Source organism: Muscardinus avellanarius (genome assembly GCF_963383645.1).
Source record: "Muscardinus avellanarius genome assembly, chromosome: 5".
In the NCBI taxonomy this organism is placed as follows: domain Eukaryota; kingdom Metazoa; phylum Chordata; class Mammalia; order Rodentia; family Gliridae; genus Muscardinus; species Muscardinus avellanarius.
Window position 1 is genome coordinate 115,236,753 of NC_137790.1, and position 14,734 is coordinate 115,251,486.

The 14,734-nt window shown below is 37.8% G+C and overlaps 1 protein-coding gene across 2 annotated transcripts in view; it reads left to right on the plus strand.

Moving 5' to 3' along the window:
• Window positions 1–1,249: 1,249 nt before the first annotated feature.
• The window catches only part of RNF13 (ring finger protein 13), a gene marked incomplete at both ends in the record, with an annotated part of 61,690 nt that continues 48,205 nt past the window's right edge, over window positions 1,250–14,734 (plus strand). For both annotated transcript variants that reach the window (XM_080696825.1, XM_080696826.1), the window contains 3 exons: window positions 1,250–1,363; window positions 5,000–5,080; window positions 11,142–11,267. In XM_080696825.1, coding sequence (XP_080552951.1) covers window positions 1,250–1,363; window positions 5,000–5,080; window positions 11,142–11,267 — 321 coding nt within the window. The remainder of the gene's footprint in view (window positions 1,364–4,999; window positions 5,081–11,141; window positions 11,268–14,734) is intronic.

The following is a 14,734-nucleotide window of genomic DNA, read 5'->3' on the forward strand; positions in this document are numbered from 1 at the left end:
GTATGTGACATGGTGAACTCTACACCCTGATCTGACACTAGATAGATACTGGCTTCTAGATCCAGAGCACTGATAGTAATCCTCATCAAAATTGGCATTACAAGTCGGTAGTATTTAATGAAAAAATTCATTGTAAGGTCTCTTATCTTTACAAATTTTGTTCTCACTTATTCAACAGTCCACTATACAATGGATTAGGGCTTGCCAGTGAGAATTTTAGTTAACATTCAGTCTTTTCATGATATCTTTTGCTGAAAGACTGATTGAGACTCATGCAGAGAAGTGTACAGGGTTGGGAGAGGTATCTGTTGCCATTAAGATATAGAGGAGAGAGCTGGGCACTGTGACTTAAGCCTGTAATATCCTAGGACTTTGGAGGCTATGTCAGGAGGATCACAGTCGGAGGCCAGCCTCAGCAACTTAGTGAGGCCATTTTAAAATAAAAAATAAAAAGGGCTGAGGGTATAGCTTGGAGGTAGAACTTCCTTGGTCTCAATTCCTAGTACCAAGGGAAAAAAAAATGGGGAGAGGGGAGCATAAATTGTTAAGAGGAAAAGAGCAAAAAGTACTACAGGTTGAATATCCTTTATCCAAAATGCTGGGGACCAGAAGTCTTTCAAATTTCAGAGTTTTTGGATTTTAGAATATTTGCATAGATTTTATCAGTTGAGTATCTAATCAAAAAATAGGAAATCTGAAATGTTCCAAAGTCTGAAAGTTATAGAGCGCAGTGGATTTTCAGATTAGAAGTGTTTAAACTATACTTTATAATAAGCAGCTATTTTTTACATCTTTTGATATAGGTACAAAAGTAATTAAATACAAAATAAACTTACAAAAAATTTACATTGAACCAGAGGCTAAAGTTTCTAAAAATTATGGGAAAATCTAAATTTTAAGAAGCAATGTTTCTTCTCTGTGTTTTTTTTAACTATAATTTTTATTGACAAATAGCTTCTGTAAAAATTAGATTAGTGGACTTAGCACTGGGAAGATGTTTGCTTTGTAGTTAAAACACAGAACTTAGAGTCACCATAATGTAGGTATTGACTGGCTTTGGTTATTTATCTCAATGTGCAGATTTATGTAAATTCTTAAGCTTTTGAAATGTATTTTAATTTTAATAGATGCATGTGCCTAAATGGGATATTTTGGGGTGTTAGGAATTAATATAGCAAGTGATTTATTTTCAAGGAATAAGCATCGGCCCTCACTGCCTCCTGTCCTGTCTTCCAGGAAATCTGACGGGATGCTGCTCTCCATGGGGATGCTCGTGTTGTCGGCTACACAGGTCTACACCATCCTGACCGTTCAGCTCTTTGCGTTCTTAAACCTATTGCCTGTAGAAGCAGACATTTTAGCAGTAAGTACAGTAGAATTTTTTCATGTCTAAAATCATACCCTAAAGAAAAACTTTAAGAAAGTCCAGAACAATGAAATCTTCGGAGTTGTTTACCTACAGACAGACCAGAGACACATACTGTTCATTGTTATTGCTTAACATCTGTTGCAAGGTCTCATGCACTGATGGCAAGCTCCTGGTAAATGTGGTTGCTGTTGAGAGTATGGGCACATGTGCACTGGTATACACATACCTACATGCATGTGCATTATGCTTTTCTTAGAAACTAGCGTATTTCTAATGACCATCAAATCTCAATAATGTCTCTATTGATAATATTTTGTGTGTGTGTGTGCGCGCACGCGCACACCCGTGTAGTACCAGGGAAGAATCTCAGGGGCATTCTCTCTCTGAGCTACATCTCCAGCCCTATTTTTTATTCCTTATTTTGAAACGGGGTCTCAGTAAGTTGCAGAGGGTCTCACAAGTTGCTGAGGCTGTGCGCGAACATGTATTCCTCCTTAGTCTCCCAAGTATTGGGATTACAAGCATGCCCCGCTATGCCTGGCTTCTACTGATAATATTTTAAAAAATTTTACAAGATGTCCATAGTTTTACAATATGCCCAAAGTTCAGTCTAAGATTAGTATTCATGGGTCAGAAGAGCAGCACAGTGGTCCTGCCTTTGCTGGTGGGTAGGAAAGACTTTAGAGAAACATCTCTTCCCCAAACCTTTGTAGTTTTCTCTCAGCCATGTCTCAGTCTCTTCTAAACCAGAAAGTGTGTATATTTTCTATTTCCCATTTCTGTAAAGGTAACAAAAAGAGGAATTGTGTGTGTGTGTGTGTGTGTGTGTGTGTGTGTGTGTGTGTGTGTGTTGCCTGTATGCTGTCTTTGCTAAGGATTTATTATTTTTAACTTTCTGGGTATAGCTCATTTGCTCTATAGTATTAGATAATAAACAGGAGGACCAGAATCATTGCTGATCAAAGCTTGAGGTGGTCCTCAGCTGTGCTTCTGTATATTATCGTGCGTCTAGATCCAGGATCATCGTGGAACTTGAAGAGCCAGACTGGTTTGTATCCTGGAGCTTCTGGAGGCAGAGCGCGTTCGTAGTGCAGATGAGCGTTCTCACTCTGTGCTCTGTAGTAGGGACTGGCTGATTAGAACCCCTCACTCCCTCTCCACGTAGCCTAGGCCTCCCTGAGGTGCAATGGAAGGACAGAGCCCATTCTAATCCAATCTCTCCTTTAAATTGATTTCCAAAGCCTTTGGGACATTCTTGGAATGGCTTTTGAAATGAGAGGGTTTGGGGAATGATTAGTGAATGAAGTTCTGTTTCCCTTCTCTCCTTTGACTTCTGAACTTTCTGTCTATTTTTTCTTTTTTGTTGTTTTTGTTTTTTTGGTGGTACTGGGGGTGGAACCCAGGGGCTTTCTACCTCCAGGCTATACCGGCAGCCCTATTTTATAATTTATCTGGAAACAGGATCTAAGTTGCTGAGAGCCTCACTAAGTAGCTGAGGCTGGCTCCGAACCTTGCGATCCTCCTGTCTCAGCCTCCCAAGTGCTGGGATTACAAACATGCACCACCATGCCCGGCTTCCCCTGTTATTTATTTTTGATGCCCATCACTCCTTTGTTCTTTTCTACCTGAGGTGGACTATTATTCTGTGGCCCAGCTGTCAATATATTAAGTTATTTTAGTAGACTACCTTGGAATCCTAGCCTGCTGTCCAACTTTGATCAGGTTACTTTGCAACATGTTTCTTTGTGCATTAGAATGTTGTGGTCATAAATAAAACACATAGAATGGTACTTGACATATCACATGGTAGGTGTCTTACATACCATTTTTATCTTCATTATAATTATTACTCTGATTATCCTTCACTGATCCTCTTGAGAAGGTATTAGAGTATTTGAGAAGATGTAAGAGTATTTATTAATAATGGAGACAAAACTAAAGGTTTAGAGAAACAGTCAGTGTTTTTTTTGCCAGCAGTGTTCCTGTGCCTCACACAGGTAAGTGTAGAATGTGTTATGTTGCTGTCATCTAGTCGAGGCATCGTCAATTGGGAGCTGCTTAACTCTGGTCTCTGTGCCAACACGGAAGGACATGCATGCAAGCTGGGCACAGTAGTGCATGCCTATCATCCCAGTACTTGGGAGGTTGAGACGGGAGGATCTCAGGTTGGAGGCCAGCTTCAGCCACTTAGACCCTCAGCAACTTAGTGAGATCTTGTTGTAAAATAAATTTAAAAAAATGGTGGAGGATGCCGGGCGTGGTGGCGCACGCTTGTAATCCCCGCGCTTGGGAGGCAGAGACAGGAGGATCGCGCAGGTTCGAAGCCAGCCGCGCGCGCTGGCTTAGGAGACCCTGTTTCCAAAATGAAAATGTAAAAAATAGGTCTGGGAGTGTAGCCCGGAGGTAGAAGGGCTTCCAGGAACCCCAGTACCACCAAAAAAAAAAAAAAAAAAAAAAAAAAATGGTGGAGGATGTATAGCTCCAAGGTAGAATGCCCCTTGGTTCAATCCTAGTACCAAAAAATCAAACTAAAATAAAACAAGAAGACACAAAAGGGCATTCGTGCAGACATAGCTGGAAGGGAGTGGGTTGTGAACACCCATAACTGGCAAAAAGAGGATCTGAACACTGAGGCCAGGAATCAGATGTGATACAGTCATTCAGAGGAAGTGAGTCGAGTCAGGCGTGGAGGTGCGCACTTGTAATCCCAGCATTTGGAAGGCTGAGATGAGAGGATCGCGGTTCGCGGACAGCCTCGGCTACTTAGTGAGGCCCTTTGCAACTCAGTGAGACCCGGTTTCAAAATAAAGAATAAAAAAAATAGGTCGGGGGGTGTAGCTTGGCGGTAGAATGCCCCTGGGGTCCATCCCCAGTACTGCAAAACAAACAAACAAATAATTAAAAAATAAAAAAGGAAGTGAGTTAATAGGTAGTGCATATTAAATCTTCCTATTAATTGAGTGAGGGCATGGTTAAAATCTGAGTTTGCAGTAGTACAAATTTAAGTAAGTTGAACATTAAGTTGGTTCTAGTTCCATTTGGACCAGAATTGGGATGTTGCTTTTGAAAAGATGTCAGTTTTAACTGTGTTATTTGTATGTCATATCTCTCCCTCTTTCCTTCCCTCCCTCTTATCCATCCTTCCTGTCTCTAAATTGCTGAGACTAGCCTTGAACCTGTGGTCCTCCTGTCTCAGCCTCAGAAGTACTGGGATTACAGGTGTGCACCCCCATGAAAAGTCATTTTTCATAGCTTGAGTCAAGTATATTATAAATTTTCCTATGAAATCATATCCTTATAGAGAAAATAAAATGGAACTCTTGTTGGAAAATGATCCGCCTAGAAAATTCCTTGCTAGGGAATTATCTGTGGGAAAAAGTTCAGAAAACAGCAGATTGTTTAATGTTACAGAATTATTATTGCTGTTTGATAATAATATGTGAAATCAGAGTCAAACATAAAATGCCTTCCTGTTTTAGTAGATAAATATTAAAAATTTAACTTTATTGTGATAACCTGCAATAGTAAATAAGATCTATTGAAATGTACTTTATATAATTTAATAAACCTTTTGTTTTAAAATCTTTTGTAAATTGGTTTTAACTTGGTTATTTTTAATTTTATGTTTAGTATAATTTTGAAAATGCATCTCAGACATTTGATGATCTTCCAGCAAGATTTGGCTACAGACTTCCAGCTGAAGGTTTAAAGGTAAGAAAACAGTAATGCGGTAAAGATAGAAAATTTTTATTGTTATTTTTATTTATTACTTATTATCATAAACCTCATAGTGGTAATTTTTAAAGGGTAAAGACTATTCAAATGGTATGCATAAGGTTCTGGGTTCGATCCTGAGGGCACACACACAGACAAAAGGTATGAAGAAGAAAGTAAAAGTCACCTTTGACTGTATTACAAGATTTGGTATATAGTGTTCAGACCTGATTTTTTAGTATATGTGCTATGTATATGTGTTTGTAGATATATGTGCAAAAATTTATGATAATGCTTCCATATTTAAAGAACCTGTATTTAACACGTCTAGAAACTTGCTACATGGTTTCCTGTCTTTTCCCTTCATTGTAAATCTAGATCAGTTTTTCATGCTAAGTCAGGATCTACATCATTATTTTTAATTACTACATGGTTTGCAATATTATGAAACACTGGATTTTGTACTTTGTCTTGTTTGGTTTTTCATAGTAAATATTTAGGTTGTCTGGTTTTTACAAACAGTGCCACAGAGACTGTTTTCATTCCTGTGTATCCATGCACTACTTCCATTCATGTACTACTTCAAATCATAGGATAATTTAGAATTTCATCATTAGAAGAGTTCCTCTTTTCATACCCTCTTTAATACTAGACATTGCCATTTTTTTTTTTACTAATTTGCTGAAACATATCAACAAAGCTGAACATTTTAATTTTTTTCTGTGAATGTGTGTGTCAGAAAGTGGGGCAGGGAGAGAAAGACAGAAACACATATATACAGAATTGACTATAAGTGTTCTTTGCCCACTTTGAAATCAGGTGTCCATCTTTTTCTAATTGATTTGTAAGAGTTCTTTATATATTGGAAGCCTTGATTATTGTTTGTCATATAGGCTTCAGGTTATTTTCTCTCTTAAGGTTTTAGGAGTTTTACTTCTATAGTTAAAAGTTAGTATATTTTCCTTCTGTCTCTGGAATCATGGTTAGGAAGTCCTTCCTCATTTCCAGATAACATGCGATTGCATTAATACATACCACAGAATATTTTCAGTGTGTTCTAACTTTCCTAAATTTCTTATTGAAGTACTGTAAACTTACTAAATTTTTGAGATTTTTAAATGATTGAAATATTCACAGAATTATACGACTATTTCTCAATATAAAAGGATTTAAAAGAGGAGAAGTATACATAGAAAACTCCTTCCTTACTTGTACATTCCAGTTGAACTTCTCCTTTTGGACTTAAATATTATCAATGACTTAAAGGCCCTCAAATCCTTTTGTGAATACATAGTGCCTTTTTTATTTTACAAATTTTAACTTATAAGGATAAAAAAATGCTTACCATTTGTATAGATGAAAGGCTTCTGAATTCTGAATGGAATCTACTTTAGCTAAATATTTAGAAAGAGATGTATAAAAGCTTCACAACGTTCGGGGTATCATAGCTGCGAAGCAGTTTCCAAACTGTTGCAGGAACAAACACAAGGACCACCGTGTAGAACTGGCTCCGCAGATTTGGGGCAGCCACCAGACCCTCAAACCACAGCACCTTTTCCCTGGCCTGAAGCCTCTGCAATTTTACCTGAAAGCATTCTGCATCTGCTGCGACCCACATAACCAAGGAGATTCCCCTCACGTTGTCTCTTCTGAATGCAAGGGTTTTTCTGACTGACAGACTATAGACCACGTAGTTATTAGCGACATACACTGGTGAAATGGTGAAATGCTTACCTTTGAGGGAAGCTGGGAAATACAGTATTTTGTTGTTTTAGATTATCTGGGAAGGCTAGAATCTGTAGGAAAGAGGGGTTCAAAATGCCGTATCCACTGCAATAGTTATTCTGCAGTTTGATCCTTCCAGCCCTCCTCTGTTGTAGAGATTGTTCAGAGTACTACCGATAATTCTAGCACATTCCTGTTGAGCACCGCATGGTATTGTGTCTTATGAACTATTACTGGTTATTCCCAATTGACGGATATTTTGGCTTCTTACTGAAAGTCCATTTATTTCTTTAGGATAGAGGTCTGGAAGTAGAATGGGTAGTAGAGAAATACATGCATATATATCAGATAACTTCTTTCAAAGGCTGTGTGAATTTATTTCAGCTAATAGTGTCCCTATTCTCTTGCCAAAACTCGTTATTATCGGTCTTTTGACTTTTGCCGACCTGATGGGCAAAAGTATTCTCTTGTTTCACTTTGCATTTCTCTGATTGCTAGTGGTTTGGGCTGGTGACCTTTCTTTCATTCTAGCATGAGGAGTCATACTACCCCATGTCACTGAAAAGCCTTTCCTCTTAATCTTGTTTTAAAGAGTTCCACTAACTGGGCATGGTGGCGCGCACTTGTAATCCCAGCATTTGGGAGGCTGAAACAGGAGGATCTCAGTTCATGGACACCTTCAACCACTTAGTGAGGCCCCCAGCAACTTAGTGAGACCCTGTTTCAAAAAAAATAAAGAACAAAAAATAGGTCTGGGGTGTAGCTCAGAGGTAGAATGCCCCTTGGTTCCATTTTCAGTGCCGCAAAAAAAAGAAAGAAAAGAAAAAAAACCTTAATTTTTAAGTTATTATATATACCTTCATATTTCTGTTTTATTCAGTGACTTCCTCAGTAATGTAGAAAGACATAGAAGGCTATGAAATTAAAGGTGGGCATGTAGCTTGGAATAATTAATATACTCATTTTTCATCCTGGGTCCTAAATTAAGATAAATATACCTTGGTAGCAACGTATGTCAAAAATTTGTTGAAAGAATTATGACATATTTGCCAGAAACCTAATTCAGTTTTATAATGCATCGATAGATATGCAATGTATAGAACAGGCTAAAGAGTTGGCCAGAGCGATTAACAGCAGTCAGTAGTAGTTTTGTCTCCAAAGGGAAAGAGAGTAAAGTGTAAGAACTAAGTCATACACCACTTCTTCATGTTACTACGTCTGTGGAGTTATTCCATTCTCCTGGTTGTACCACATGCTGTGTGTTTGCCCTTCCCTTTCCCTTTCCCTTTCTCCTTCCTTATCTTCCTCCCTCCCTCCCTTATCTTACTGGGCCTTTTAGTTCTTAAATTAGTTGAGAAGGAATTCAGCCTTATTCATCCTACTACTTAATCTGGACTCTCAAGAAAAGAGGAGTGTATTCAGAAGATAGTATTTTTTTTTTTTTTTTTTTTTTGGTGGTACTGGGGTTCCTGGAAGCCCTTCTACCTCCGGGCTACACTCCCACAGGCTACTCCCAAACCTATTTTTTAACTTTTTTATGTGGAAACAGGGTCTCTTAAGCCAGCGAGGCTGGCTTCAAACCAGCAAGATCCTCCTGTTTCCGCCTCCCAAGCAGTGGGGTGGGTGGGGGGGATTACAAGTGTGAGCCACCTAGCCCCGCACAGAAGATAGTATTAAGCCAACTTGGTGCAGGCTTGTAAAATCCCACCTTTTGGGAGGCAGAGACAGCAGGGTTGTGGTTTGAGGACAGCCTCAGTTACTTAGGCCTTTTGTAACTCAGTGAGACCCTGTTTCCAAATAAAGAATAAAAAATAGGGCTTGTGGTGCAGATCAGAGGTAGAATGCCCCTGGGTTCTATCCCCAGTACCATTAAAAAAAAAAAAAAAAAAAAAAAAAAAAAAAGGCAGTGTTAAAGGAACTCTATTATTATCTGGGTAAAATTTAAGGGATTTGTTCCTGTGTGTGTGTGTGTGTGTGTGTGTGTGTGTGTGTGTGTGTGTGTCTGTGTGTGGTATTGAAGTTTGAACCCAGGGTCATTCTGCCTCTGAACTACATCCCCAGCCCTATTTTTTATTCTCTATTTGGAAACGGGGTCTCGCTAAGTTGTAGAGGGCCTTACTAAGTAAGTAGCTGAGGCTGGCTGAGAGCTTGTGATCCTTCTGCTGGGTCCAGGTACTGGGATTATAAGGCACACTACCATGCCTTGCTAGGGCTTTTTAAAAGTGGTGTTGGGAATCAAACCCAGGACCTTGGGCCTGCAAAGCATTCATTCTACCACCGATATGCATCCCTGGCCCTGAAAGATGTTTTAATGCATAAAAGAAGATAAGTTTCTAACTGTTTGTTGGAAAATGTGCCCTGTGTGAAACTCACTGGTAGGTTTTAGAAGAATGATCTGATAAATAAAAAAAGTAGAGAAAAGGGCAGTGGATATTTTTATCATTCCAGAAAGTTGTTGGTATAAATAAACTTGTTTCACATTAGGAAAGATTTAGATAACAAAGTTATTGATCACTAAAGTCTTATTTATATTTGAGTGTAAAAATTATGACATAAAGATTCTGCTGACAGCACCATCATTGGAAGTATTTGTATGAAATTTTGGAATCAACTGTAACAGATTTTAGACAGACATTTCAGTTTTATAAATGTCTATTCCCTGTTGCCAGTTTTGCAGTTTTGTTCTTCACTCAGTTTCTTTCTCTTTTTTCTTCTTCTTTTTTCTTTCTTTTTTTTCTTTTGTGGCACTGTGGATGGGAACCTAGGGGCATTCTACCTCCGAGCTACACCCCCAGTCCTATTTTTTATTTTTATTTTTGAAACAGGGTCTCACCAAGTTGCAAAGGGCCTCCCTAAGTAGCCTAGGCTGTCCGCAACCCGTGATCCTCTGGTCTCTGCCTCCTGAATGTTGGGATTACTAGCCTGCGCCACCACGGAGCACCCAGTTTCTTTTTGTCTTGAGGAGGCAGTGCAGCACAATGGTCAAGGACATAGGCTCTCGAGTTACATACACTTCTGGGCTGTGTGCCTGCTTTGTTACATGGGCAAGTTGCCTGTAAGATGGAGATTAAAATAATATTCATTACAAAAATTAGCACATTGCACGGTTGTCGTGCCTGGCAGAGTGCTGAGCACTGTGGCTCACCAAATGTGAGGTTGTCAACTGCTTGCTACTACTGCGGGTGTTATTAATCCATAACTTCAGGGATCCACTGACGAAAGTACTTACCACTTTTCTCCCTCCCTTCCTATTTGCACTTTCATATTCTTACAGATGCTTTGCTGCCTTGCTTCAGCTTTTTTGTTGACCACTGCAGGCATGTATCACTATGCCTGGCTGCTAATTTTTTCTTATAAACAAATTTAGTAAATTTAATCATCCTCTTAGGTGTTTTTCATTTTGTGCTTGTTGAGATAATGATTTGGTTTATATTTCAGTCTACTCATAGGACATTGTGCTCTAATGTATTCTGTGAATGCAGACTTTTCTGCATCTCGAGGAAAGCAACTTGCCGCTTCATTTTTAAATATATAATTATCTTGCAGACATTTTGAACTTAGTACATATAGATCTACTTCATTTTCAGTGGCTGCACTACTTTTCTGTTGATGAATATACTTTAATTTTTTAAATAGCTGCCATATTGGTGTACATGACTTCTAGTTTTTGGTATTAACCATATAGTAGTGAACATCTTTCTACATATACCTTTGTATACTCAGGCTACTGTTTCTCTGAAATAAGTGTCAGAAATTGTTTTTAATGTGCCTTTTTCTTGTTTGGTAACATGAAAGAAAGATAAAAGTTAGCTTTAAAAAAGGATTTGCTTGGTTTAAGAATGTCAAACACTGTTGGGAAATATACCAACACTTTAACTGTGGTTGTTTTTGGAGCGATTGTTTTATATGCAGTTAAAAAAATTTTAATGTAGCTGGACATAGTGACACACACTTGTAATTCCCGCATTTGGGAGGCTGAGACTGGAGGATCGCAGTTCTCGGACAGCCTCAGCTACTTAGTGAGACCCTGTTTCAAAATAAAGAATGAAAAATAGGGCAGGGGGCATAGCTCGGAAATCAAATACCCCTGGGTTCCATCCCCAGACCTGCAAAAAAAAAATTAATATTAAGAAAGTCAGAATTTATTTAAAAAACCTAAATGCTTATGATACCAAATACAACTTTAGAAGTTCTGGGACTGTGAACAGTTGAAGTTGCTAGATGTTTTGCATTTCTAGCATATGTAAAACACATGAAGCATATTTAATATGTCTGTAATGATAATTGGTTCATTGAGTGAAACAAATTAACTTTATTACCAATTCTTTTTCAGGGTTTTCTGATCAACTCAAAACCAGAGAATGCTTGTGAACCCATCGTGCCTCCACCACTAAGAGATAACTCATCTGGCGCTTTCATCGTACTAATTAGAAGACTTGATTGTAATTTTGATATAAAGGTATTATTTTCTTTTTTCACTGTTTAAATTGTTTAGTTACCTCACTTAAACTCTCCCTTGAGTCTAAATCTATTTAAGGCAGTGTGTCAAAGTATTCAGATTATAAAAAAGAAAGAAAGGAGGCCAGAGAAACTGTGAAGACTGTGAAGGTAGTGAGTAGGCGGGCTTGCAATCTGAGTCCCTCTGTTGGCATTTTGGGATGTAACTATTACTCTAGCTCATCTCTTTCCATCTCCTTCCTTGAATTTTATGCTCCAGCTACACCAACTATTTAGTCTTTCAACTGGCTGAGCTATGCTGACTATCCCTTTTTAATCTTTGTACATATTCTTTTCTCTACCCAAAATCTTTGTCTAGAATAACCTTTAGCATCCATTTTCATTTATATAACTCCTTCATTGCTTGTGTGCTGGCTGAACATGTTACCTCCTCTGAAAGCATTATGTTTCCGTCTATTCCCTCTCTGGCAGAGTAAATGATTCCAGTTCATTGTGCTATACTTCTACTTTGCAAATAATTCCTTTATTGATCTGTATCTCCTTGTTATCTTATGTATATTTTTTATTTGTGAGCATATAGTGTTTAGAACTCATGTTCTAATTATATTTATGTGCCAATTTTATATGCTTGTTTATAGTGGGCAATCAATAATGATTTGTTAAATCGAACCATGTAATAGTAAGCCGCCTGCTAATACAATACTAAAACATATGTACATGTAAAGAACATGTAAGAAAGTTAAAACTGAGCCATTCTAATATTGGAAAGGGAAATGTGAAAAATTTTCTTACTGGCCGGGCCTGGTGGTGCACGCTTGTAATCCCAGTGCTTGGGAGGCTGAGACAGGAGGATCGCACAAGTTTGAAGCCAGCCTCAGCTACTAAGTGAGGCTCTCAGCAACTTAGTGAGACCCTGTTTCCAAATAAAGTATAAAATAGGTCTGGGAATATAGCCCAGAGGTAGAAAATCCCCTTGGTTCTACCCCCAATACCACAAAAAAAAAAAAAAAAAAAAAAAGTTTTCTTACTGACAGCTGGGCGTGATGACGCATGCTTGTAATCCCAGCATCTGGGAGGTTCATGGACAGCCTCCGGACTTAGTGAGGCCCTTTGCAACTCAGTGAGACCCTGTTTTAAAATAAAGAATTAAAAATAGGTCTCGGGGTGTAGCTCAGAGGTAGAGTGGCTCTGGGTTTCATCCCCAGTACCTCACTGTACTGTAGGCCCAGTCTTAATGGGTAAAATTCTAGTCTGTTGTACATGTGTTTTTTAACTTTTTTTTTCCTTCACCAAATATAATGGAGTATATTAAGCCTAAAACATTTGTACTTATGTCATTTGTGAAGATATTTGTCTTCATCTCAGTTGTATTAATTTTGGGGACATCAGTTTACGGGGAAGACATAGTGATTATAATGGATAATCGTAATGGATTATGATTTTAATTGATCATCTATCACAGTAGTCTGAGTGATTAAGGATAAAAAACTGGAATCTCATTCCAAAAAGAATTTCCCTTGCAGTGTGGCTACTGGTGAATAAGTATTATTTATTGGCTATTCTCTTTGAGCAGAAATCTCTGACTGCATTTTCTGAGCTTCCAAATTAATTATTATATACAGTTTTATGTCACAGAATCTAATAACTTATAATAATTTATAGTATAGTATATAATCATAGTATAATTTATTATACTATAGTGCTTATAATATAATTTATTGTACTATAATATGTGCATACCTATGTTCATAGCAGCACAATTCGTAATAGCCAAAATATGGAACCAATCTAGGTCTCCATCAACAGATGAATGGATAGCAAGATTATAGGAAGTACACACAATGGGATTCTATCAGATATAAAGAAGAACAAGATGATGTCATTTGTAAGAAGATGAAAAGATCTGGAGAACATTCTGTTAAGTGAGATCAGCCAAGCCAGAACGGGAAGGGACATATGTTTTCTCTAATATGCCCAAACTAGGGAGCATTGAGGATACCAGAGGTCCAGATAATGAAAGGGAAATCTCAGAAAAGCTAGAATGGAAGTATAGGAGAGGAAGAAGGCTGAGGTTGATTAATGGAGGAGCTATATTCAAATATGTGTAAAAGTATGAATATAGCATGGTTAACCTGGACACTCATTGTTGGGGGGGAAAACCAGGGTGGAGGGAGTGCACCAAACACAGTCTAAATGTATACCATTTTTGATATGTTCCACATATAAATAAAATTAAAAAAAATAAAAATTTTGGCTATTAAGAAAATAAAAAATAAAATTGCAAATAAATTTCTCTTTGTAGATTATCAATAGCATGTATTCATCTATTTATCTATCTATATATTTCATTTTTAATGATGTATTTATGTAAACAGTAAGAAAAATGACTTGCTTGTTTCTTAGGTCACTCACTAGAACTGAGTACTTGGGAAAGCTTAATTCAGCACTATGCATGATGAATCAGCTGATAGTAGTCGATTTTGTTTTTTTCCTATCCAAAGTGACATTGTAGATTATCTCGGAGAAATGAAAATGGGCTCTGTCTTCCAAAATTTTTCTTGGAGAAAGGAATCCTTTGCATTGTAGATAGTGAAGAGAAAAGACACAAGAAATAAAAATTTATCAAGATATTTTAGTTGGTTGATGGTGGTGGGTGTTTTAGAATTTGCTTTTTACAGATTTTTTAAAAAATACAAATGTACAGGAATTAAAGAAACATTTGATTTCCTTATTCCTTAAAAGTTAATGATAAAGTAAAACTTATGTTTCAATAAAAGAAACACCGTATTGTCCTCATACAAACCATACCAGGTAATTTGTGACTCAGAGATATAGCCATTAACACAGCAGAAATTCAATTAACAATTTTTGGAGGTTAGGGAATTTCGTTCCAAAGAAAGAGAACACTGTTAAAACTTAGCCTTTTGTTGAGAGAAGCCCATTTGAATCTTTTACTCTGTCCTGCTTGAAGAGAGGCTGCAGAACTCATGCTCAGATCCAGTGTTTGAATACTTGAGCTTTTTGGGAGCAGATCCTGTGTTTTCTGTGGTTCTGCCCCTGAGATTGAAGTAACAGAGCCTGCAACACAAGCACAGGCAGCGGGAGCGTGTGCTCAGTTCTGTCACTGGGTGGCGCTGAGCACCAGATTCTCACTGTGATTGCCCTTATTGTTCAAGTGCAACGTGAGCCCTGTCATTACTGGGAAATCCTAGTAGGCAGATAGGAGGAACAGAGTGTTATCCTTTTGTTGCACAAAAAGTTCTTCCAAAGTTTTATTTTCAGTGGTGAGTGGGTTGAAATGGAGCTTCTGCTATGTGAGGTTGAGAAATAATTAATATATGATTAGAAAATGAATCCTATCAGAATTCAAGAAATATAAATTGAGATCCTTCATTTTAATATGTAGCATAGGTGACGAGGAAATGCTTGTGGATACCCTGTTTAGATTTAAAATGAAATTCTAAGAGT